Source organism: Acinonyx jubatus, chromosome A2, assembly GCF_027475565.1.
Source record: "Acinonyx jubatus isolate Ajub_Pintada_27869175 chromosome A2, VMU_Ajub_asm_v1.0, whole genome shotgun sequence".
Classification (NCBI taxonomy): domain Eukaryota; kingdom Metazoa; phylum Chordata; class Mammalia; order Carnivora; family Felidae; genus Acinonyx; species Acinonyx jubatus.
In genome coordinates, this window is record NC_069383.1 from 3988868 (window position 1) to 4015591 (window position 26724).

A 26724-nucleotide genomic window follows, 5' to 3' on the forward strand; every position below is an offset into this window, starting at 1 on the left:
CTGGCTTTGTCAGCAGCAGGCCTCTCAACCCAAACATCTTGGCTAGGAAAACATTCCGGAAAAGGACAAGCAAGCAAGCAAGCAAGCAAGCAAAGAGCGGAGGGAGGGGACAGCGGACCCGCTTGGTCGGCCCCCTCCGGACGCGCGAACGTCGAGGAAGATTTCTTCCAGGCTCAGGCTCTGGTGGGAGGGGAGGCCGGAGGGGACAGCCCTGTCCCGGGAGCTTGGCACCCAAGTTCCCACAAGGGTGGCGCACCACAGTCGGCAGGCGGGAATGCCGGGCTGGTTGAGGGCATCAGAGGAAGAAGTGGCAGCCACGGGAGAGGACGCCTCTTTCCCTTCGCCCTTGAGCTTCATGTGCCCGGGACCTGTGGGCGCCCGCGGAGTCCCGGCGCCTTCTCTCCGCATCTCCTTCTTTTAAGTGATCGTGAGTCAGCACCCAGGTTTCACGAAGCCAGCTCTGCAGAACGCGAGGAACCGCGCAGGTGTCTGAGCCGAATGCACACGCAGATGAGTGGCCCCCACGTCGGAGGCCACCGCGCACCCAGGAGTCAGGGGCCCCGGATTCTTGCAGAAACCAGAGCGGGTTGCACCCCGGCCTGACCGCCGATCACACCGCGGTGGTGGAGGGCCCCCGGCGCGCTCGCTGAGGACAGCGCGGACGGTGCGTCCTTCCTCCCAGTGTCGGCGGACAGTCCTCCCCCAAGGCTCTGCTACCATTTTCCAGCTTGCTTCTACTTCCTGGGTAGACCCACTCTGCGCTCCACTGCTCGCGGTTTCTTCCCCTCCGGTTGCCGGCCCCGGCCACCTCCGCCTTCCTGGCCCGCCCAGCTTTTGGAGACCACAGGCGTTCTCCATGCTGCTGCGTTCCACCAGCTGGCCAGGGGCTCCCCAGAGCAGCTTTTGTAACTACCGCCAGGTCTGTGCGCACAACCGGCCTCTAGCGACGTGGCCTTCCCACGTCCAGTGGCCGCCCGGAAAACAGTGCCCTGTGCCACCACATGGCACGGTGTGTTCACCCACCACACGCAGAATACATTTTAAAATCCGTCTGCGTGAACAACGCAGACAACAACAGATGCTGGCAAGGATGCGGAGAAAGTCTTGCACTGTTGGTGGGAATGCAAACTGGTGCAGCCGCTCTGGAAAACAGCGTGGAGGTTCCTCAAAACATTAAATACAGACCTACCCTCCGACCCAGCAACTGCACTACTGGGTATTTATCCACGGGATACAGGTGTGCTGTTTCAAAGGGACACATGCACCCCCATGTTTATAGCAGTGCTATCGACAATAGCCGAAGTATGGAAAGAGCCCAAATGTCCATCAATGGATGAATGGATAAAGAAGGGGTGTGTGTGTGTGTGTGTGTGTGTGTGTGTGTGTGTGTGTGTCTGGAATACTACTCAGTGATAGAAAGGAATGAAATCTTGCCATGCTCAACAATGTGGATGGAACTAGAATGTATTATGCTAAGCCAAACAAGTCAGTCAGAGAAAGACAAATAGCATATGATTTCACTCATGTGTGGAATTTAAGAAACACAACAGATGAGCATATGGGGAAGGGAAGGAAAAATAAGAGAAAAACAGAGAGAGAGGTAAACCCTAAGAGGCTCTTAAACGCAGAAACAGACTGAGGGTTGCTGGCAGGGTGCTGGGTGGGGGGAGGGGCTCAATGGGTGATGGGCACAAGGGGCGATGGGCACTAAGGAGGACACATGCGGGGATGAGCGATCCCTGGGTTCTACTCCTGAGGCCAGGACTACACTGTATGTTAGGCAACTTGAGGTTAAATAAAAAATAAATTAAAAGTAAAAAATAGTAAAATCTGTCTCCAAGCACTGTGAAAGGCAACACAGGTACAGCAAAATGCACCCAATATGAACATACAGACATAGAAACCATCGTTTTGAAGCAGCCTGTGTAAACTCTGGGCAAGCATCTGACCCCTCCCCACACTCCAGAAGCCCCCACATGCCTCCCTGCCCCCACACGGTCCCCCTCCCCCAGTAACGGTACTGTGATTTGCACCATCAGAATTCCCTTAGTTTTTCTAAACATGCTATCCCATCTACCAAGGACTCTACCTCAGTATCCCTCAGTATGACATTTCAGCTCTACCTGTGCTGAACCCTATATAAACGTAACCATATTGGGCGCCTGGGTGGCTCAGTCGGTTGAGCGTCCGACTTCGGCCCAGGTCATGATCTCGCGGTTTGTGGGTCCGAGCCCCGCGTCGGGCTCTGTGCTGACGGCTCAGAGCCTGGAGACTGCTTTGAATTCTGCGTTTCCCTCTCTCTCTCTCTCTCTCTCTGCCCCTCTTCCTCTCCCGCTCTGTCTCCCTCTCAAAAACGAATAAACAAACAAACCAAAAAAGGCAACCATACAGTCTCCTTTCCGTCCTGGTTTCTTGTACTCAGTTCAGTGCTGTGTTTGAGAAGGTCCCTGTGTCTTTGAACATCGTGCCCCTTCGCTCCTGCCACTGTCTGGTACCTCGTTATATAAACACACCGACAGCCATGAGTCCTACTGTTGATGGGGATTTGACCGGCTTTCAGTTTGAAGCTCTAAACCTTCCTGTACGTGTCCCTTGGGGCACGTCTGCACGATTTCTTGTGGGCATGCACCTCGCAGTGTGATTCCGGGTGACATCATCCACGTCAGCAGCTGCAAGTTGTAGCCCTCCCCACGATCTGTGTGCAGGGCTCTCACTGTTTCACGTCTTCGCCAAAATTTAGTGTTACAAATCTCTAAAAAATGGTAGACTTCTCTGGGCACCTGGGTGGGTCAGTGGGTTAAGCATCTGACTCTTGATTTCAGCTCAGATCGTGATCCGGTGGTTGCGAGATCGAGCCCCTGGTTGGGCTCCGTGCTGACGGCGTGGAGCCTGCTTGGGATTGAGCCTCTCCCTCTCTCCCTCTGTGCCTCGCTCCTTCACGTGCGCTCTCTCTCCTCTCTCCTTCTCTCTCCCTTTCAAAACAAATAAACTTATGAAAAAAAATTTTTTTTAATGTTGGATTTTTGCATTGGGTGTTTTCTCACTGTGATTTCAATTTGCCTTTCCCTAGTTATGCTAACGTAGTTGAGGGGCTCAGTGCATTTCTATAAAAGCCCCCTGGGCCCAGAAAAGCACTGTCCCGAGGATGGAGGGTCCTATCAGGCTGATGCTGTCGTGAGGACCAGACTGCCCTACTCTAGAGCTCCCAAGAAAGCCGATGTCTCTGCAGGTGGCTGGATCAGGGCTGCCCTGTGGCTTGCGTGGCCAACGAGGGGACAGGCGGCTTTCATTTCCTGATGTTGCTGTTAACAGGCTCCTTTTCCCTCTTGCACAAGAAGGTCCTAGGACACAGATAACCTTTTGTCGGGGGTGTCCTGTTTTCCTCAAGGGGACAAAAAGGTGAATTACAAGTAGTTGGAGCCTCTTGCTTCCAGGTGAGGCTGAACCACTCCATCCAGATCAAACAGAAAGACAGAAACCTTAGAAGGGAACACCTTCTGTCAGCTAGACAGAAATAATACTTGCTTTGCAAAAGGCTCGTTGCTGTCATATTGTTGTCATAGAGTTTTGCAGGATTGCTCCTTCCTTTTCCGTAAGCAAACCAGAGTCGGCGGTGAGTGTCACAGCCTTCCACCGGTAACCCTCAGCCTTCCCTCCCTGGAGATTTTCATAAAAGATTATGCTCCACTCTGAAAAAAGCCTGCGTGTGTTGAATATACCCCAGATTTACTCACAGCTCTGCAAGTTAATCTTTAACCTTTGCCCATGGCGTCCTTAAACAGGAGAAGAAGAAATAACAATAAAATCGGAAGGAACATGTGGAAGCCTGTGAAATTGCAAGAGATGGCAAGGGTTGGATAAAGAGGTGTCTCTACCTGCTAAATGCACGGTTACTTGGATCACGCTTTTAAGTAAGTTGAAGGAAATAGAGAGACTTTTCCTGGGAAGGGGCCCACGTGACAGCCGCCTGAACTTCTCAGAGACGCTGGCTTGTCCTGTGAAGCAGGAGTTAACCGACTTTATGTAGTTTAAAGGTTTAGTGCCAGGACTGTGGGAAGTCACGTGAAGGCAGGTTTCGTGGAACCATAAACAACACCATTCCAGCAAATAGAACCTGTCAACAAAGGCAGAAGTTTCCAGTCCCTGGATGTGTTCCAGAAAGGGCTGGAAATCCTACAAGGAGATGTCATTCTCGATGATCTCCAGGCCCTCTCCCATCTTTCGGGCTCTGGGTTTCTTTCCACTTGTGGCGGGGAAGAAGGTTTCTGAAGGTCGGCTGCTAAGTCCTCTCCATCCTGCTCAACGATCTTGCCGTGTCTTGATTCTTTCAGCCACGAAACAGAAATATCTGTCCTGGGGCACAACAGGTTGTGCTACTATAATAAAATAGAGTATGTGAAATTACTTAATAATCTGCAAACTGTAAGTTATTGGTTAGGTTTGAAATGGGAAGCGTGGGATCTTAAAAACATATGCACAGTTTAGAGTCCTAGAAGAGGAGCAAAAAAAAAAAATCCTCTTATAAAGAAGTCTTCCCAGGATTTGATTTGATCTGATAACCAGAAATTTCTGGGGAACTAGTATTTAACCAGAAAAATATTTGGTTTTCTGTTGTAGATAATTATAGTTTTATACAATGTGTTAATTCTTTGTGTGTGTGTGCGTGTGTGTGTGTGTGTGTGCACATGCCTGAGAATGAAGAATTTAGTCCGTAACGGAGCCCTTTTTGTAAGAAGGAGAGATTTGGGGCCTGAAGTTCATTAACTCTCATTTCTCAAAAACATAGGATAAGAAGGTTTAGGAAGTTGAGCTGAATGTGCCCAGAGTCAAGGATGTACCCAGAAACTACACACTGGCTTCAGGCGCTGTAATCACACATGACTGCTGGTCTCCTCTACCCAAGTTCAAAGCTGGGTTCCCAGTAGTAAAGGTTTTACTACGCGTTGTTCATACATAACCAGAATCATAAAATGAGGGGCATTCGTCTGGTAGGCTGGACAACAGAGAGAGGAAAATCTTACTTTTCAAGTACCATTACCGTGAAGAAAACATGATCAGCCTTGGGTCCCTCCCACGCAAGACCCCATCACACCCCACGCACAGCTGATGCCCTTCCAGGCAGGTCTCTCGGCCGGCCCAGCTCGTCAGAGATTCCTTTCTGTTTTCACAGATAAGTAACACCAAACTGGAAACCAGAACATCCTTGGCGAGGCTGTTTATTACCGCGTGGTTATGTTCTCTTAATAGCTAAGGAAGTCAGGCAATCAAAGTGACCGTGCCCACAGAAGTTCTCATCCAACAAATCCACGGCCCTGCCTCCGAGCTCTGGAAGCATTTCCACCTGAGAAACATGTGTCGCACACGCGTGTGCACAGACGTACCCGTGCAGGCACGCACGCCGCATTCCGCCTGAGCGGTCAAGGCTTATGGATGCCTGCTGTGGACTTTGTGACTTATGGGCACACATTTCTGCTATCTATTGTCTTTGTGTACAAACAGCGACAGACACACGGCGAGAGTGACGAGTGAGCTGAGCTGGAAGGCGCCAGGGAAGTCGGTGCTGAAGAAATTACAACGCCAACAAAATGTCTGTTCTGGCGCGGACGGGTACTTCTCAAGCACGTCCTCAGGTCAGCGTGTGGAGGCGACAGGGCTCCCCTGGCTGGGAAGAGGGAGCAGAAAGGGACTTGAGGGATAATCAGTCTCTTCACATTCCCTCAGCTTACGCGGGAGGACACGGAGGTCCAGGGAGCTGCCTGCAAAGGACACTCGGAGAGTGGCTGGAAAATTCTAGAATCCCACCTGCTGGTCCAGGAGTTATGTGCTGTTACCCACCTTGTTCTACTTGCTCAATTTGGTTTGAAATACACTTTCAGGTAGATCACTGACAAGTAACAGAGTATCCTGCAGTGAAAAGGACTGCTATCTGTGGGCGTGAATCAAAGGGAGCTTCCTGGGCATCCTGGTTCTTCCCCAACCCCAGGTGAGAAATGGAAAACAAAGACACAGCACGTCCCCTCAGCTTTTCCCCTGGGGACTCTGCTTTTACTCCCTCTCCTCGTGTGTCACTCCATCCCCAGCTTCCCATTCATCTTGCTTTGCTCCACAACCCAATACACCAGACTTGACTGTGCCCTTCCGCGAACCAAAATGGCTCCCTATAAATGGTGGCATTAATTCCTTAGATGCTACTGACCCTGTTTATTTTAAAAATTCACATTCCATCCAGTGGCTCTCCATCTTGGCTGCCCAACAGAAGCACTATTGAACATATCGACACCCAGGGTGCAAAGCAGAGCAACGACATCGGCTCACCCCGTGAGCATCTGCATGCGTGTGCACGGGGGTGTGGAAAGCCCAAAGCTATCCTTCAATCATCACTAAGTCTCCTCTGGTGATGCAACCATTCAGCAAGGTTGAGAACCTCTGCCTGCCCTCAAACAACCATTCTCAACTCTGCCAGCCCACTGGACCACCTGATGTCCTTGGCTTTGTCAAAACCACCCTGAAGATTACATCATCCAGCCGATGCTAAGACCTATGGACCCACGTGGATTTTCAGACCTTCCTTCCACCTCTTGAATGAACCCCCTTCCCCATCCTCACAGGAAGCCACAAAGGAAAAGGGAATCCTGACTGCTTTTTATCTACCTCTATACTCTTGGCTCAGGGCGTACTACAAGGTCTGGGACATGCTCTTTCTTGAGTTCTAAAACGCGGTCCTATTAATCAAAGAAAATCAGCTTCTATAACCAAAAGAGGTCACAAAAATTCTCATCACCAAATTTAAAGTAATGGAAGGAAAAGGAAAAAATTTATTTCCCTCCCCACAAAAAGGATTCCGATATTGTAATTTATAACTAATATATATAGTTAACCCTTGAACAACGTGGGGGTCAGGAGGTGTGACCTCCTGTGCTAGCAACAACCTACATATAATCTTGGACTCCCCCAGCAACTTAACTACTAAGAGTCTACTTCTGACCAGGAGCCTTACTGGTAACACAGTCGGTTAACACGTATTTCGTATATCTGTTATTCCCTGTATTCTTACAATAAAGTAAGCTAAAGAAAATGTTATTAAGAAAATCATAAGGAAGGGAAAATACATTTACATACTCTGCTGTAGTTATCCAAAAAAAGTCCGAGTATACATGCGCCCGTGCAGCTCAAACCCAAGTTCCTCAAGGGTCCGCGGGAGTTTGGTCGGCTTACAGGACTCAGGGCTCCCAAAACCCTTGGAATGTCCTGAGCAATAACAGCAATGGCAGCAACTTTTGTCCTAATACTGGCTCTTTTGTTCTCAGTTCCTGAAATCTCTTTAGAGCCATAAATGGGAAATGGGTGTGTTGTTATTCAGAACCAGCCCTTTTCACTACCCCTGAGTTTCTGTTCCTATTCATCACAAAGGATGTCGAAGGACACCAATGGAGAGCCAGGTGAAGAGACACAGAGGACAAGGTCTGCAGGGGTCCCACACAGAAGCTTTGGTCTTTAGGAAGTCCCCTAAGGATGGGGGCTGCTTGCCAGGGAAGTTAACCATGTGATAAGAAGGTTGGAACTTTCACTCCCACCCCAACCTCTGGGCAAGGGAGAGGAGCTAGAGATCAAATCAATCACCAATGACCAATAATCTAATCATTCGTGCCTATGTAATGGAGCCTTCCTAAAACCCCCAAGGATGGGGCTTGGAAAACTTCCAAGACGGTGAACCAGAACGCGGCCAAGGTGGCGGCACCCCAAACTCCATGGGGACAGAAGCTCCTGTGTTTGAGACCCTCCCAAACCTTGCCCTCTGTGACTCTTGATCTGGCTGTGCATTCACTTCCTTTCACATGCTTTGTAAAAAACCAGGGATCTAGTACATGAGCCGGTGTCCTGAGTTCTGGGAGGGCCTCCACCAAATTAATGGAACCCAAGGAGGCCGTCCTGGGAACCTGTGACTTCTACCCAATCTGTCAGAAGCACCTGAACTCCACATTAGTGTCTGAAGTGGGGGCAGGCTTCTGGGACTGAGCCCTCAACCTGTGGGATGTGTGGGATGCTATCTCCAGTCAGCAGTGTTGGAACTGAACTGGATTACAGGACATCCAGCTGGTGTCAGAGAATGGCTTGCTTTATGGTGCTTTAAAAAGCACGTACGTGAACCCCTAAAGTGTGCATGAGTTTCAATTTTATTGTAGCTGTATGTGGAAAATACCACACACATGGAATTCTTTCTTGTGTTACCTGATGCGTTAGAACTTGAAGGAGTTCTTAAAAGTAAAAGAAAACAAATGTACGGCTAAAGTCAGGGTCCTTCCTCACAAAAGCAGTCTACGCCAAGCGTAGACATGAGCCCCGGTCTGTGCATTTAACACATACACCTGCTTGACTCCCGCTGTGCACAGCAACTGACCACAGATGATCAACAGAGGCTAATACCTGGAAATGCACCACCTCTTGGCAATAATAACACAGGATGTTCAAAGTGCCAAAGATGAACGAGTTCTGAGGATTGTCATTGGCATGAGGACAGGACACAGGACAGAGAAATGACTGAGGTACAGCAACGGCCTGCCCAGTATATTTACACATCTCAACGCAAAGTCCCTGCACAGGGAAAAGAGGCTAGCCCTCTGCAAGAGAGTTTTGTTTACGGTATTTCAAATACAACACCCTGAGCTGACCACCCCTTTCTGGGTTTGGGGACTTCTCCCCGGAAATTTCATCAACTTATGTTGATGTGTAAAGTCTTTCCAATCCAGTAAGTCCTCGAAGAGGGGTGCGGGAAATGGACCCTTGTTCCACTCTGTTTTCCTGCACGGGGGATTCATCGAGATTTCCGGAGGAGCTCAGTTACAAGGTTGATTGTTTTAGGAAGGGGTGCCTAAATGTCACCGGGTTGCCAATTCCTCTAAGGAAGCAGGAGCGGTGGTCCCAATCACCCCCCAACAGAGGATAACCTCTGCATTACTCAAGGCTGTACCCTTGAAAGTCACGTTACAAAGGTGCATGGCAGTTCCCAAGAAGGGCTCAGCACTGGGGGTCTGTGTCCCACACAAATCCCTGTAATTTACCTATAAACCTCAAAGAGCTTCCTCTGCTCACCTGGGCTCATTACAAGTAGAGCATCGACGTTGAAAGCAGGCAAGCCACTCGAAGGGTCTGGAAATAAGCTCTTACTTCAGGTGGTTCCCATCTAGGCTTTTTATTCAACACAGGAAGGGGACGGCAAGGTCCGAAAAGACACTCTGCTCATAACATCACAGATACCTCCAGTCAGTGACCAAAGCCCTCAAATCAGTTCCAGCGGCCACAGGAAAAACAGCGGCATTCCCTCTCCAGGGAGTGAATTCCCAGACTGCAACTTTCATTCATAACCAAAAGCAACCAACCAGAGATTCTCAAGTGTCCCTGTGACCCGCACACCTCTCATCCTCTCCATCCAGTTTCTGAACCTTCACTGACACAAGCCTGGTCACCAGGGGCCCACCTCACCATCATTAGCCCGCCACCTACAGGAAGAGCCACCAGCCTGCCAAGGAAAGACGTGCCCCACAGGGCACAGGGCACAGGGCAGTCCCCGAGGCTTTTGCTTTTAACCAATCCTTTCTGAGTCTCCGCTGAGCACCTCCGTGTCTGGGAAATGCTCACAGGGACAAAACAGAAGTTAGCATATGAAGTACTATCCTCCTGATAATAAAATTTTCTATCGATCTTAGAACCTATCACAAGAGGACGTGCTTCTCCAAAAGAACCTGTCTGATTGAAACAGCAGGTAAGTAAGTACGATATCAGTGTATTAATAAGAAAGGAAGGCTGAGCTGAGAACCCATGTGAGTCACCCTGCCCCCCCCCAGATTTTCAAATGGAGACCTTGTGAAAATACGGTTATTTTTAAAAATAACTTTTGTTCTGGGAGAATGGGATTCTTGACCATATTAGAAATAAAGTTGGGGCGCCTGAGTGGCTCAGTCCGTTAAGCGTCCGACTTCAGCTCAGGTCATGATCGGTTCGTGGGTTCGAGCCCCGTGTTGGGCTCTGTGCTGACGGCTCAGAGCCTGGAGCCTGCTTCAGATTCTCTCTCTCTCTCTGCCCCTCCCCCACTCATGCTCTGTCTCTCAAAAATAAATATTTTTTTAAAAAGGAAATAAAGCTTATGAAGCTGGCTGTTTTCAAAAAATTAAAACAGAATCCAAGAGGTGGTTTCCACCTATGTTATCCCTTTCACTCGTTTATTAACCCAAATGAGATCAGATGGTATACTGGTAAGTTTGCCTTCTCTAATCACCTGTCGGCAGGAATCGCCCTCCAAAGCAGCGTATGAGGAACAAAGCATTCAGTCAGATTTCAGACAATGAGGGTGCCCTTGTCTCTGGCCCCCGATGGCCACACCATGGAGCATGGGAAAGGGGCTGTAGCGATCAACCGTTTACATATCCGGCTGCAGCCGTAGGAGGTGCAGCTCTGACCCTGTTACGGGTACCCAATGTCTCCCTCTCCAATATCAGATCTCACGGGTGCGTCCAGAGAGCCGGGAGGGCTCCAAACTGAGGTGCAGGGTGTGGGCGTGGGTGTGGGTGGGCATCCGCAAGCACGTCCACGCACGACTCTGCAGGATGCAAAATGCTCTTCTCTCCATCACAGACGTGTGGCAGCTTCCCCCGTCGGCGCCAGGCGTGATTCACCCTGTCCCCATCCGGGATGGAAAATAGCACCTGAATCTCAATCAAGCTGCCAGCGAGAAGAGTTTGCCTGTCATGCAGTCCAAGCCAGGCTGTGCTCAGAGAGTCTTCCAAAATGACTGATGAAGAATTAAGGATCAGGAAGTCCCCAAATAACCACTTAAGTGAGGGAGTGATCACTCCATTAAAGCTGCGTGGATGTAGCTGGAACAGGAAATTTCAAAAAAAATAAAAAGGTACGAACCAGACCACAGGGTAATAATTGCCAATGTAAGAATCGACAGGGCGATGGAAAGCCGATGAAGACTGGATCTCCTTTTCTCCTAGGCCAACGACGAGCCTACAAACACGCCTGGTGGCCACACAATTTGCTAGGCTCGGTTGTACTTGTTCTAACTGTGCTTATTAGCAAGACACAGAGGACGGCGTGCAGTGAGTGCACGGACCGTCCTTGCTCAGAGCAGGAGGGAAACATGCCTTTAATTCTTCATCTTCCAAAGTAAACCCAGAAGGGGCAAAGCGGGAGGGAAGACTTGAAACGTTTTTCAGACGGAACACAAAGATGCTGCTATGTCTCCACATCCCACCTAAGTCATGAGAAGGGGCACCTGTTTGACAGCAGATGTAGGTAACCAATCAATAATCTCTCACTGTATTATCAATATAATTCGTTCAAATTCTTGCTTTCGCCTCCGTCCTAAATGTGAAGGTGTTACTAGCACATTCGGGCAGAATATCAAAGGGGAATTATGGGTGCAGGTGGGAATTCAGTTGGAAAACATTATTCCAAACACGTTTCTGCCCCGTTTATACAAAAAAAAAATTATGCTGAACAACACAATGGCTGAAAAGAGAAGGGGAAAATTGGGGAAACGGATGTATTTTCACAAACAAGCAATTAGGTCAGTCAGCCCCAGAACCCACAAACCGATGAAGGCCCTCAAAGGATGGGCTTGTCATTTGGGGGTGGGGGTAGGGGGGGTCCTGCAAAATAGCCCCTTCCATGCAGTCACTGCCTCCCAGAGCTGTCTCAGATGACGTGGTGCACACCTCGGGCCAGAAGTCAAGTTCTGCACAGACCTCAGCCGGGCAACAGGTGTCTTGCTGTGGGTGTGGTTAAGCCAGCCGGATATTTGTTCAATTCGAATAAATGTTTCATTCCTTGTCTCTTTTTGTTTAAACCAAGACCTCAACACGGATCCCTGACTGGGGTTGCCCCAAACACACCTCCGGCCACCCGCCCCTCCCCCCATCACCCGCCCCCCAACCCACCTCATCGACACCTCCAGACCTAGCGCCGGAAAAAATTCCTGCATCTCCAGCGGTGCCCTCAGAAGTAACACGCCAGTCCCCGTCGCGTGGTCCCTCTCTCGCAAAACAAGTACCGGCGAGTGAGGCAAAAATAGAGCCCCTCCTTCTAATCATCCTCCACGAAGACCGCAAGGGTTAAAGCATCACCCAAATAAATACGCACAGGCACACACACAATTTCCACGGAACAAGATGGCAACCTCCTCGTCCTCGCCAGGAGGTTCCAGCGCCCTGACCCCTCGGCCCCACGCCCGGGGCGCAGGGGCCGCGGGCGCGCGGGGCGCAGGGCAGTGGAGGGGGGAGGGGAGAAAGGCTCGCTGGGAGGCGGAACGCCGGGGTCCTCGAGTTGGTAAAGTTGTCCACGCTAAGCTGGCCCCCGGCCCTGCATCCCTGAGCCGCCCCCCCCACCCCGTCCACAGGGGTCTCGGGGCGCACGGGAACCCTCGGGGACGCCGTGCCATGACCACGCTCGCTGGCACAGTCGGCCCGGGGCGAGGGGGGAGCAGGGCCCCGCCGGCCGGGTGGTGGCGGTGGCGGCGGCCGGAGCAGAGCGAGCGGCGCCGCCCCGAGTGCCAGAGGTTCGCCAACCCCAACAGGTCTCGAGCTCCGGGGACTCGCAGCCCCGAGGCCGCGCTGGCATCAGGGCCCTGGTCCTCACGGCCGCGGCGACTTCCTCTCCCCGCTTCGCCCCCGGGACAGCCCGGGTGGGGGGGGTCTGCTTGGAAGTCTGACCGCCGCCCCTCCTCGCCTCGCACACCAGCCCCGGCCCCCGGCCCCACTCCCGAAGGAGGGGGACGGCGGCGCCGCAAAGTTGCGATGTGCAGATAGACGCCCGACCCTCGGCGCCCCGAGGAAGTGGGGGGGGGGGGGCTCCGCCGCGCGCGGCTGGGGGTCACGGGCGGCCCGGGAGCTCGGGCCTCGCGGGGACAGGGCCCCCCCCCCCGCCGCTCGTCACCGCGGGCGCCCCGACCCCGCGCCTCGGCCGCCACACTCACCATCACGTTGCCCTGCATTTTAGCGGTCTTGATCATCGCCTTTTCCTTCATGTCTCCGCAAGTCTGCACCGACTTCTGGCCCCGGGAGGAGTAACTTAATCCATCGTCCCGGCGGCGAGGAGACACCGCGCCGGCGATTGCTGGGTGGAGTTGGCTCGGGAGGACCCCAGTTCTGGCAGCTCTTCGGTCTCCCCACCTGCGCCCGCCCCTCGCCTCTCCCGGGCGGATCACAATAGCGATCAACTCTCTCCGGCCGCCGCGGGAGACGCCGAAGCAGCCGGCGGGGAGGGCGCGGGGGTTGCCGCGCTTTCCGCGGCAGCGGGGGCCGGGGGCCGGGGCCGGGGAGCAAGGCCGGCTGCGAGCCGAGCGGGAGCGGGAGCGGGCGGGAGGGCCGGCTCCGACAGCGTGCGTGTCCGCCGGGGGCCGTCAGCGCTCCGCCGGCCACAGCGGCGCGGACCCGAGGGGCGCACGCGGGGACACCGGCGGCGCGGCCGGCCCGGGGCTCCTCCGGCGGGCGGCGTGCGGCGCGCCGGTGGCCGCACTTGTCCCTGGGGGCGGGGGCCCCGGCGGGGCGGCGGCGGCGCCAGGGGCGGGCGGGCGACTGTGTGTGTGCGCGCGTGTGTGTATGTGTGTGTGTGTGTGTGTGCGTGTGTGCGCGCCCGCGCGCGTTCACACCGAGTGCTCCGCCAGGACTGGGCTGGACCCGGAAGCCTCGGGCGGCGGCGAGGTGACGCGAGCCCACACTGTTTGGGTAGAGCCGGGAGACGCCCCCTCCCCGGGGGGCCGTGTGTGTGCGCGCGTCGCTGGCACGCTCGGGTCTCCGAACACGCACGAAGGTGCTTTCCGCGGGTGCCGCCGCCGCCTCCTGCCCAGCGCGAGCAGCGACCGGCCGCGACTACCTCCAGCTGCGCCCGCGGGAGGGGGACAGGGGCGGGGCAGGGCGAGGCGCGCCGGTCCGCCGCCAGTGCGGCCCGGCCGAGGGGGGGGGGGGAGCGGAGGGCAGGCCGGGGACGGCAGCTTATAAATCATGTTGTTGCGAGTTACTAGGGGACACACGTTGCGTCGCCATGGTTGCGCTCCGGATCTGCCTCCGAATCCGCCGCCGCGGCAGCTCCCTGGCCCCGCGGCTCCGCGCGCCCGCCGGCACGGACGCGCTCCGGCCGCACACCTGGCCTCCCGGGCTCCGCTGCCCCGCGGGCCGCCGCCCGGCCGCGGCCCCTCGGGCGTCTTTGTGTCTCCGCCTGTGATCCCAGCGGCTTCCTACGGCCCGGCCTGGCGCCTGTGGGTCTGCCGGGCCCGGGAGCCACTTAGCGTTCGCCCGGGCCCAAACCCGGCCCCCATTCCTGCACCCCAAGCGACAGGTTACCCAGCGACCGCGCCCTGGGTTCCCCGATCTCCACCCCGGGCGCTCCTGGCACTGACCAGTCGCCGCCTGGGGTTCGCTCTCTGGACCACACACGGACGCGCGCTCCCGAGAGCGCGCACGCACAGGGTGGTCAAATTCAAGTGCTGACCCAGCCAGGCCGCTGCCAAGAGCAGACAGAGGATGTCTCCCCGCGCCGCGCCATTCCTCCACGAGGGGCCAGGGCGCTCCAAAACCGGTATTTGGAGCTTCTTCAAGGGACACGGAAACATCAGGCTTCAACTCACACGTGTGTGTGTGTGTGTGTGTGTGTGTGTGTGTGTGTGTGTGTGTGTGTCCCGCGCGTGCGCGCTCGCGCCCTCGCCTGGGGGGCAGTGGCGACGGTGAGAGGCTGGGAGGGGTTGGAGCTTTTCCTTTTTTTTTTTTTTTACATTCACAAAAAATCGTGTATCAGAATGAATACGATGCCAGTTTTGAACCCATAGTGGAGCAGAAAATTCTTAGCAATTGCAACAGTAATTATATGTAAATTACCCACAGTGCCTTCAAGCATGCACTTTATTAGACATTATAGATAATGTATACATAAACACACACAAGCATTTGGTTTACACGTGAAAACTACTTGTCAGTAATGATCTGGCTTAAGAATTAGGTAGAAGAAATAGGTGAACCAAAGCTAAATCCTTGAAAAGAAGCTTTTTTTTTGTTTTATTTTTGAGAGAGAGAGCTTGAGTGGGCACGGGGGTGGCCAGAGGATCCAAAGCGGGCTCCTCACTGACAGCCGCGACCCCGTGCGGACCTCCAACTCAGGAACCCTGAGATCATGACCTGAGTGGAAGTCTGCAGTTCTGAGCCACCCAGGTGCCCCTGAAAAGCAGCTTTTAAAGGAACGTGGATTGGCATTTGCCGGAAGGTGGAAGGCAGAGGAGGTACATTCCTGCCTTCTGTGTTAGATTGTTAATGACAACTTTTCTCCAGAAGTGAACACCCGCGCAATCTTCCTTGTGCTACTGAACTTTGCACTAAACCCACCAGCCCAATGTGGACAAAAAAAAAAAAATTACCACCAACCTAAATTGGTTTGAAGCAACCAAATGAAGGTGGTTCTTCCTCTTCTTTATATGAAGCAGCATTAATTCATCTGGAACCTTCTCTCCTCCATCCCAACAAGAACAGGCCAGTTGGAACTGTCTCCCCACAACCTCCCTTTCTCCATCCCATCACTGCATGATGGAGTAGGGAGAGAGAATCCAGAGAAGAGGACAAACATATTTTTTTAACTTGCCATTGTTGTAACTAACTTTTCATTATCTCTGGAAATGGAAAGTGGGATACACTGGATTAAACTTTGAGTTCGTATGTAAATACGTCAGTTGACTGAAGGTCTTCCCAGAACTCACCAAACTGTACCAGCCGAAACCATTCGTGTGGGGCCCCTGTGTCCTATCTGTGCCTGACCTCTGGCAGAAATGCCCACAGAAATGACAGAGCTAAAAGCAGGCATAAAAAGGGAACACTGAAAACAAAAACAAAACGAGGGAACACTGTACACAATGAAAGAGCAAAGCGGCTCTGAACGACCAGCAGTGACTACTCACTCTTTGCAACTCCTTTGCCTTTAGCCATTGACTTGGGGGAAGCTGGGGGAAGAAAAAATACAGATGGATAAAGAGGGATCCCGAAGAAGGAAAGAAGCCAAGAGTATAGGGAAAGAATGCTTGAAATACGAAGATTCTCCACTGTCATATTCATTTCAGAGATTAATTTTATGAGGAAATTGGATGAGGAAGTATTATTGGAAGATGGCATGGCCGTTAGACCCTCCCTCCCATCATCTGCTGGTGTCCTCAGTTCCTGCACCTGTCATTTCCGGTTTCCTTCCCACCTGCAAGGAGAGCATGTCTCCCCATTTCCAACATCGTATCTCTTGTTAGGCTGCGGCAGACAGACCTGCCCCATTTTTGTGCCCAGGCTCTCTCCAAACCTGCCAAATACAGCCACGGGATTTGGCCGTCTTTCTGGTCCATCCTTAACTTGTGTATTGTGTGCATTAGCGACTGCTCTGACTAAAGTAGCTTTTAAGTTGAGACTTTGGCAAAAGACAGCTTCACAATTGACATCAGGCAACATTACAGCAGGAGAGATTCCTCAAATCATTTGACCGGTGTTCTTGTTACGTCCTACAAGAGGTTTAACTTTATTCAGGTGAATTCGACCTTAAGGAAACCCAACATGTGAAATCCCCAACGTATTAAAGCGGAAGCCTCGGTGGCTTTATTGGTCCGCGTTCTCCAGAGAAACAGACCCAGTAGGACGTGTGCGTGTATATATGTAAATTTATTATAAGGAATTGGCTCACATGAATTGTGTCTTGTGAACTGGCATGTCCCAAGAGCTGCAGTCAGCAAGCCAGAGCCCCAAGAGAACCAATCGTCTAAATTCTAGCCCAAAAGTCAACAGACCCAAGACTCCAGATAAGCCGATGTTTCCGTTTGAGCCCAAAGGCAGGAAAAAACTGATGTCCCAGTTTAAAGCAGTCAGGGGGAAGGAGTGCTCCCTTCATCAGCCTTTTTCTATTCAGGTCTTCAGCTGATTGGACGAGGCCCACCCACATTAAGGAGACCAATGGTAATCTCATCCCGGAGCACCCAGAATAATGTTGGACCAAAATACCCGGGCGCCCCATGGCCCAGTCGACTTATGAAATTAACCATCAGAGCTCATGGGAAAAGAGAGAGACTGCGATCACAAGCTCTTCTTTCACAGATTAAGTCATTGCTGACGTTCTTTAAAACGTGAGCTCTCTTACTGCATTAAAAACATTCATTCTATGTAATTTGATTTACCCTTAAATTTTCAGGAAGGTAAATTCTGGAAAAAAAAATGAGATCTGTCAGTAGCGATTTTTCAATGGATTCCAGAAAGCATTCAGGAATCAAACAAATTAAGTGAACGTACACAGCCGCACTAATGATATGCCAGGCACAGTGATTTTACTGTAGGAAACAGACCTGGTACTCAAAATGTCCACAGTATCTGGCGGGAGACATCAAAATTAACAATATTGACAACAACAATAAGAATACAAGTATGATCCAAGAATATAAAATACAGGGCTTGTGGGATGTTTGGGCAAATATCAGAGAAAACTAAAACAGGAGGTGACAGCTGAAATGCATCTCAAAGGAGCGCTATAAATGTAGATGTTAGGGACCTGGAGCTGAGGAAAGGAAGAGCCAGCAAAGGAAGTGCATGAGTATTTCAGAATGCTAACACACGGCGGGTGCCTCGGTCAAGCCTCTGACTCCAGCTCAGGTCAGGATCTCACGGTTCGTGAGTTCGAGCCCCGCGTCGGGCTCTGGGCTGACAGCTCAGGGCCTGGAGCCCGCTTCGGATTCTGTGTCTCCCTCTCTCTCTGCCCCTCCCTCGCTCATGCTCTGTCTCTGTCTCTCAAAAATAAATAAACATTTTTAAAAAAGAATGCTAACATATGGAAGCACGGGTGGATGATGGGGGTGGGGGTGGGACTAGCTGTGAAAGTCCCGTGGGCCACTGCTTGTGGGAAATGCAGAGGCCCAGGCCCTCAAGTAGAGAATAATCCTGCCAGATCCACGACGAACCTCCTCCAATGCGCCCTACAAAGGCAAAGCGACAGAAATCCTGCACAAATTTTGAGGAGGAACAGTCAAGATGTGGACGTTGTGGCAAACGGTTTGGGTGAGAAAAGCGTCATCTGTGGACCTTCCACATGAAACTGGAAAATCTGAGGTCGCCCCATCTCGCACCTGACCCACATCCGGCCCATTCCTTCAGGACCATGAAGGCACATTACCAAGAGACGGAAACCACGCTGTCTCAACTCAGTGACAACGTGACATTAAAACTGCTCTGCTGGCCACTCACACTCACCTTGCTTCCATCTAGAACAGCGCTTCTAAAAACTTAGCGCACGTATTTATTTACGTGTCTGCCTCCGTGTACCACATTCAGGGTATCCTATGTCCTGCTTCTCTCTGCACCTTCGTGCTCTCTGACGGTGACTGATGGAGAGTAGGTGTGCCCTACGTGTTTCTGAAACAAACGAGACCAGGAGTGAAAAGGCACAACGCTCTCTCTCCCACCGCACTCGCAACAAAGGGCTGACATTGCACAATGTCTCAATAAATCTCTTTTCTTAAACCCAGCTACGCTGCTCTGTTGATGAAAAAGATCTCAGAGGAATCCCACGTGTATCCATAAACAATCCTCCAAATTTGATGAGAAGACCTTTGTCTTTGGCAATGTTTCACTTTGCCAGAACAGGTCTCAGAGTCAAGGAAATTATTTATTAATTTATTTATTATCTCTCTCTGGCCTCGCTCGATTCAGCACGGTTCCATGGATGTCACAAGTTTCTCGGGAAAAAGATACTTCTGACCTAATCCTTTATATGAGATAGGCTGGGGTGGTCTTCTATTTCGGGAAATAGACTTCCACAGACCAAAATACATACAGTTCAGAGTCTCTCTTCTCTCCTCGCACTTGTCTGAACAATAACGCATGTGTTTTATTGAACCCGCCATTGACGGCTGAAGGAATGAAGGCTAGAGACCCTGCGTTTCAGACCCATGGTCAGGCCACACTTCCTCAACATTCCAGGCTAAACCCACTAATTTCAACCACTCAACAAATATTGCCTCCTCACTGGAATTATAGTTAAGACCTCTTGACTCGTGCCGTATTTTGTTGGTATTAAGTAGTTTCTAGAGGAAGGGTAGGGAGTATCAAACTGTTGATCACACTTTTATACATTATCTGTATAGGGAGGGGCGCCTGGGTGGCTCAGCTGGTTAAGCGTCCAACTTCAGCTCAGGTCTTGATCTCACCATCTGTGAGTTCGAGCCCCGTGTTGGGCTCTGTGCTGACAGCTCAGAGCCTGCAGCCTGCTTCAGATTCTGTGTCTCCCCCTCACTCTGCCCCTCCCCTGCTCATGCCCTGTCTCTCTCTCTCTCCAACATAAAATTAAAAACAATAAAAAAAATTTTTTTAAAAAGAGTATCTGTATAAAGAAGCTTTGTAGATGGGCACATTATGGGAAAATAAAAGCAGTTAAATGTCTGAGACTCCTATTATCCCTAGGCAATGTGAAATTCCTTCATATAACATCTATTTTATGGAACCAGTGGAGCAGAATATATATTTTTGAATTCCTGGGGAATCTCTTGTAGAAGAGAAATGGCCCAACACTTATGAACTGAAAGTAATGGGCATAGAAAGTGTATTTGGGCAAAGACAGGGATTTCAATTTGCTTACAAGATTCTGCGGCCAGTTGAGGCACCGAGCTGAGAACACACAGATCTCTTGACCTCTGCTTTTCACTGAGCCTAGATCAGATGTGCCCAGAAAGAAATGAAAACCTGAATATCTGTCAGTAAATGTAAGTCCCGTTGTACATCTATGGCTCAGGCATACACACGACACACATGACTTCTTCCCTGCTAAAAATACCACAGGCATATATTTTTTAAAATATAAGCCTGTTTCATTTTTCCACAAAAATAATAGTAACTCAAAGCCCCAGTGAGCTGCCATTCCACACCTACTAGAATTGCTATAGTAAAAATGTCGGGGCACCTGGGTGGCTCAGTCGGTTAAGCGTCTGACTTCATTTCAGGTCATGATCTCACAGATTGTGAGTTCAAACCCCACGTCGGGCTCCGCGCTGACATCTCAGAACCTGGAGCGTGGTTCCGATTCTGTGTCTCCCTCTCTCTCTGTTCCTCCCCCACTCGTGCTCTGCTCTCTCTCTTTCAAAAATAAATAAACATTAAAAAAATTTTTTTTAAATGTCAGGTAAGAAGCGTTGGTGAGGATGCAGCGAAACTGGAAACTTTGCATATTCCTCAGAAACTGGAAACTTTGCATATTCCCGGTGGGAATGTAAAATGGTACAGGTACTATGGAAAATAATCTGGCGCCTCCTCAAAGTGCCAGACATAGAGTTACCATTTGACCCAGAGGTTCCAACCTGGGTATAAATACTCAAGAGAACGGAAAACATATGCCTACCACAACTTGTATACAAATGCCCAGAGCAGCATTTGTATAGGAGAAAGGAGGGAATAACCCAAAAGTCCATCAACTAATGGAAGGATAAACAGATGGCATGTCTCTACACAGTGTGATACTATTCACACATAAAAGGAATTAAGTAGATTCATGGAACAGCACAGAGGAATCTTATAAACATTTTATGCTACATGAAACAAGCCAGTCACAAAAGACTACATATTGTAGGATTCCATTTACATGAAATGTCCAAAATAGGGAAATCCACAGACAGATAGAAGTGGTTACCAGACTGGATACGAAGGGGGAGGGGAAGGGTGTTGGTGATCACAGACCTTAGTTGTAAGGGTTAAATTGTAGTGTAAGGCTAACGTGTAGCTTGAAAAATAACAGCTTTGTTCTGACACTGAAGGTCAAGAGATAACAGCCTTGCTTTACTCTTGTAAATTATGCTTCGTACTCTTGTAAATCAGGCTTCACCAATGAAGGAAACAAAAGCTCAAAGAAAAGAGCATCAGAGGCAAGGTCAAGGAGATCCACTGGTTGCAACTTAGCCGCAAAAAGTCTAAAATAATCACCCCATCCAGCAACTGTTTCTAACTCATCTGGGAACTGTGTCTAAGTCGTCTGGGAACTGTTTCTCTGTTCTGTTCCCAGGTGATGATAAAACGATGTGATCGGCCATAAAAACTCTGTACCCCGGCTGTTCGGGGCCACACTCTGATCAAGAGTGTTGGTCCAGATCAGTCGGCCTTGCCGATCAGTGCAATAAACTTTGTTGTGACTGTCACTGGTGCCCGTAGCATTGTTTCAGGGGTCGTGTGGATGCAACATAGTGACTGCAAATGGGTACAAGGACACTCTTTCTGGAATGACCAAATACTCTAAGTTGATGGCTGCACAATTCTGTGCATACTAAAACTTAATGAGTTGTACCTTTCAAAAGGATGGACTTCTTTGTCCAAAAATATCTCATTTAAACTTTTTTTTTTAAGGAGAGAATTTTAATTTCTTTTTAAGTAGGCTCCATACCCAGTGTGGAGCCCAACATGGGGCTTGAACTCATCACCCTGAGATCGAGACCTGAGCTGAGATCAAGAGTCTGATGCTTAACTGACTGATCCACCCAGGTGCCCCAAAACTTTTTAAAAAGACTACTGAGTGAAGAAAAGGAAAACCCTAGGAGGATTCTGCACTGAGAATGCTTTTTTTTTTAAATGTTGTTTGCTTTTGAAAGACAGAGAGTGAGTGCATGCACGCAGGGGAGGGGCAGAGAGAGACACAGAATATGAAGCAGGTTCCAGGCTCTGAGCTGTCAGCACAGTGCCTGATATGGGGCTCGAACCCAGGAATTGTGAGATCATGACCTGACCTGAAGTTGGACGCTTAACAGACTGAGTTGCCCAGGCGCCCTAGCACTTAAAAGGTTTTTAAGTTTTAACTTAAAGAAGCTAAAATTAGAAATAAAAGGCAACTGCATATGGGAATGGCTACATAATAAAACATGAATTTCTAATTGTGTCAAAAGGTTGACTAACAAAACTTTAAATAGAAATAAAACATTTAAGGTAAAATCTTATTTAACTATCATTACTTAAAATAAATGCATTTTCTTATACACATATTCTCTATAAATTGTTTATTCATAATATTTGCTTCATTTTTTCCCTGTTCATCTATTTATTTGTTCTCTTATTGGTTTGTATTTTTTAGCATTAAGAAAATTGACTCGACAGGAATTTTAAGTAGCATTTAAGTAGCATTACTCATTTGTTGTTCAGCTTTGAACTTCTTTAATGGTCTAATTTTTATAAGTAAATTTCAAATGGTTTTAATGCATTATGACTGACTTTTGACTTGCTAAGATACTGGGAGAAACCTAAAATATAAAAGCCTGTGTGGAGGCCGCCAAAGCTAGCTTGTTTTCTTTTGCAAATGCAAGCACAGCCTGAGTTTGTATCTGTAATTTCACTTAGGGGAAAAGAAAAAAGTCTAGGACAGACATTTTAGGCATTATTTAGGATAACTTCTAAAAACAAAACAAAACAAGACAAAAACCCAGACTTTGAGAACTAGCTGGGTCTATTTTGTGAGGTCAGCCCACTTGAGTGAAGTGAAGGTGACAATGAACATGGCTGTAGGTGTTGTTAAAGATGACAGACTCATAATCTGAAATGTAGGATTAAGATGCTGGAGTAGGACTTGTATCAATCAGATCTGCCTTTGATGCTGATGGGCCAATGGCAAATGATCACAGCCCTTTTGTATTCTCACAGCTTTGGCAGGTCAGCAAGAGTTCTTAAAGGTATAGGTGCGCTTTTGCTTTTTCTTTCTTTCTTTCTCTCTCTCTCTCTCTCTCTCTCTCTTTCCTCCCTTCCTCTTTCTTTCTTCCTCTTTCTTTCTTTCTTTCTTTTTCTTTCTTTCTTTCTTTCTTTCTTTCTTTCTTTCTTTCTTTCTTTCTTTCTTCTTCCCTTCCTCTTTCTTCCTCCCTCCTTTCTTTTCTTTCTTTCCTTTCTTCCTCCCTCCCTCTTGCTTGCTTTCTTTCTTTTTCTTTCTTTCTTCCTCCCCCTTTCTTTCTTTCTTTCTTCCTCCCTCCTCTTTCTTCCTCCCCCTCCCTCCCTCTTCTTTTCTTTTCTTTTCATTCTTTCTTTTCTTTCTTTCTTTTTCTTTATTCCTCCCTCCCCCTCCCTTTCTTTCTTTCTTCTTCCCTTCCTCTTTCTTCCTCCCTCCCTCTTTCTTTTTTCTTTTCTTTCTTTCTTTCTTTCTTTTTCTTCCTCTCTCCCTCTCCCTTTCTTTCTTTCTTCCTCCCCCTCCCTCCCTTTGTTTCTCTTTCTTTCTTTCTCCCTCCCTTTCTTTCTTTCTTTCCTTCTTTCTTTTTCTTTCTTTCTCCCTCCCCCTCCCTTTCTTCCTTCCTTCCTTTATTTCTCTTTCTTCCTTTTTTTTCTATTTTAAAATCTTACTTCATCCCTTCCAACTACATCTATTGTAACCCCATCCTATTTTTTAAAAAGTTTGTCTGCCTCTTCTTTTCATCTTTCTCTGTCCCTTTATTTCTCCAGAGTCCAAAATTAATGACTCTTAGCAAAGTGGGTATGGAGAGAATGTACCTCAACATGAGGAGGACCACATGTGACACCCTCACAGCCAGCATCATACTCAATGGTGAAAAGTTGAGAGCTTTTCCTCTAAGATCAGAAATGAGACAAAGATGCCCACTCTTGCCACTTTCACTCAACATAGTATTGGAAGTCCTAGCCACAGCAATTAGCCAAGAAAAATAAATAAAAGGCATCCAAATTGAAAAGGGAAAAGTAAACTATTTGTAGATGACATCATACTATAGATAGAAAACCCTAAAGACTCCACCAAACACCTGCTCAAACTAAAAAATGAATTCAGCAAATTTGCAGGATACAAAATTAATATACAGAAATCTGTCGGGTTTCTATACACCAATAACAAACTAGCAGAGGGAGAAATTAAGATTACAGTTTTATTCACAATTGCATCAAAAAGAACAAAGTAACTAAATAAATTTAACCAAGGAGGGAAGAGTTGTACACTGAAAACTATGACATTGATAAAAAAAAAACTGAAGAAGACACAAATGAATGGAAACATATTCCACACTCATGGATTCCACTGGAGGAATTAATATCGTTAAAATGTCCATACTTACCCAAAGCAACATACAGATTCAATGCAACCCCTATCAAAGTCCCGATGGCATTTTCCCACAGAATGGCAACAATTTTTACATTTCCATGGAACCACAAAAGACCCAAATAGCCAAAACAATCTTGAGAAAGACGAACAAAGCTGGAGGGACCACACTCCCTGATTTCAAACCATACTACAAAATTATAGGAATTAAAACAGTTTGGTATTGGCATAAAAACAGACACATGGACCAATGGAACAGAATAGAGAACCCAGAAATAAACCCACACATACATGGTCAACTGATCATGACAAAGGGGCCAAGAGTATACAATGGAGAAAAGACAGCCTCTACAATAAATGGTTCTGGGAAAACTGGACAGCTACACGCACCAAAAAAAAAAAAAAAAAAAAGAAAAAAAAGAAAAAGAAAAAGAAACTGGACCGCTATTTTACACCAGACACAAAAATTAACTCAAAACAGATGAAAAAGACTTGATATAAGACCTGAAATCATAAAGTTCCTAGAAGAAAACATAGGTGGTAAACTCCTTTAACATCAGTCTTGATGACTTTTGTTTTTGGATTTGACACCAAAATCAAAGGCAACAAAAGCAAAAATAAACAAGTGGGACTACATCAAACTGAAAAGCTTTTACACAGCACAGGAACCATCAACAAAATGAAAAGACAGCCTATGAAATGTGAGAAAATATATGCAAATCATATCTGATAAGGGGTGATATCCAAAATATATAAAGAGCTCCTACAACTCAACAGCAAAAACAATTTGATTTAAAAAATAGAAGCTATGGGGCACCTGCATCGCTCAGTTGGTTAAGTGTCTGATTTCAGCTCAGGTCATAATCTCACCATTCATGAGTTCGAGCCCCGCGTTGGGTTCCATGCTGACAGCTCTGAGCCTAGACCCTGCTTCAGACTCTGTGTCTCCCTCTCTCTCTGCCCCTCCCCCATTCATGCTCGCTCGCTCTCTCTCTCTCTCTCTCTCTCTCTCAAATAAATAAACATTAAAAAATAGATCTTAATAGACATTTTCCCAAGAAGACATATAGATGGCCAACAGGTACACAAAAAAGATGCTCAACATCACTCATCATCAGGGAAGCACAAATCAAAATCACAATGAGATACCGCCTCACGCCTGCTACAAAGGCATTATCAAAAAGACAAGAAATAGCAAGTGCTGGCAAGGATACGGAGAAAGGAACCCTCACGCACCCTTGATGGGAATGTAAATCGGTGCAGCTGCTGTGGAAAGCAGTACGGAGGGTCCTCAAGATAGTAAAGACAGAACTACCTTATGATCTAATGATTCCACTTCTGGGGACTCATCCAAAGGAAACAGAAACACTAACTTGACAAGATCTCTGTGGCCCCATGTCCACTGCAGCATTATTTACCATAGCCAAGGCAGGGGAACAACCTAGGTGTCCACTGACGGATGAAGGGATAAAGGATGAAATTTAGCCGTTTGCAAGAACATGGATGGAGCATGCTAAATAGGTCAGACAGAGAAAAACAAATACTGTATGCTCTCACTTATATGTGCAATCGTTAAAAAAAAAAAGCTCACAGATATAGAGAACAGACTGGGGATTGCCAGAGGAAGGGGTGGGAGGCAGGTGATTTGAGCGAGGGGAATCAAATGATACAAACTTCCAGTTGTAAGATAAATAAGACATGGGGATGGAATGTAAAGCATGGCAGCTGTAATTAATAATACAGTATTGCATATTTGAAAGTTGCTAAGAGAATAAATCTTAAAGGTTCTCATCCCAAGAAAAAATGCTATCACTAGATATGGTGACAGATGTTAACTGAACTTCCTGTAGCGATCATTTTGCAATATCTACAAATATCTGTCATTATGTGGTACACCTGAAACATAATGTTGTATGTCCACTATACTGCAATTAAAAAACAATAATCGTTATTGATTGTTAGACGCCATGAAAAACTCTAACTGAAGGGGTTTGGAGAGCTTCCAGGTTGGTGAACACACGGAGGTCCAGGGACAGTGGCATGCCTGGAGGGGGCACGGCAGTCCTGTGTCCTTTCCCCACACCTGGCCCTATGTCCCTCTTCATCTGGCTGTCTATCTGTATCCTCTGTTGTATCCTTTATAAGAAATAAGTAGATGTAAGTAAAGTATTGCATGGAGTTCTGTGAGGCTTTCTATGAAATCACTGAACCTGAGAAGGTCATGGACCCTCAATTTGTAGTCAAGCTGGAGGGAAGTATGGCTAACCTTGGGATTTGCAACTGGCATCTGCAGTGGGAGCTGGCATATGGGATTGAGCCTTTACCTTGTGGGGTCTACGCTAACTTCAGCTAGTTAGTGTCAGGACTGAATTGAGTTTCAGGACACCTTGCTGGTATCCAGGCATTTGAAGATCTGTTGCTGTGGAAAGAGCTCCCCCCTGCAACGCACACCCACATTTGGTGTGAGAACTATGCTGTGTGTACAAAAGAAATTGTTTCCTTTTAGGACCTTTTCTCTAAAGAATGGCTACCACCAAATCCTCCTCTGGATGATGCCATCTGCCTACGTGGAAGAATTCAATAAAATAAGTAGTTCTATCACAGCATAACATACAAACTTATATATTATAGACCTGAAACTAATGTAATATTGTGTGTCAACTACATTTCAGT

The 26724-nt window shown here is 48.5% G+C and overlaps 1 protein-coding gene across 2 annotated transcripts in view; it reads right to left on the minus strand.

The window, feature by feature from the left end:
• DPP6 (dipeptidyl peptidase like 6) overlaps nucleotides 1-26724 on the minus strand; it is a 944937-nt gene that overhangs the window by 842711 nt on the left and 75502 nt on the right. Inside the window, exon 1 of one of the 2 annotated variants that reach the window (XM_027051281.2) lies at nucleotides 12974-13393. The exons of the other annotated variant lie outside the window; for it this stretch is intronic. Coding sequence (XP_026907082.1) covers nucleotides 12974-13024 — 51 coding nt within the window. The 5' untranslated portion in view covers nucleotides 13025-13393. Of the gene's footprint in view, nucleotides 1-12973; nucleotides 13394-26724 lie in introns of those variants that run through there. 2 annotated transcript variants of the gene reach the window in all.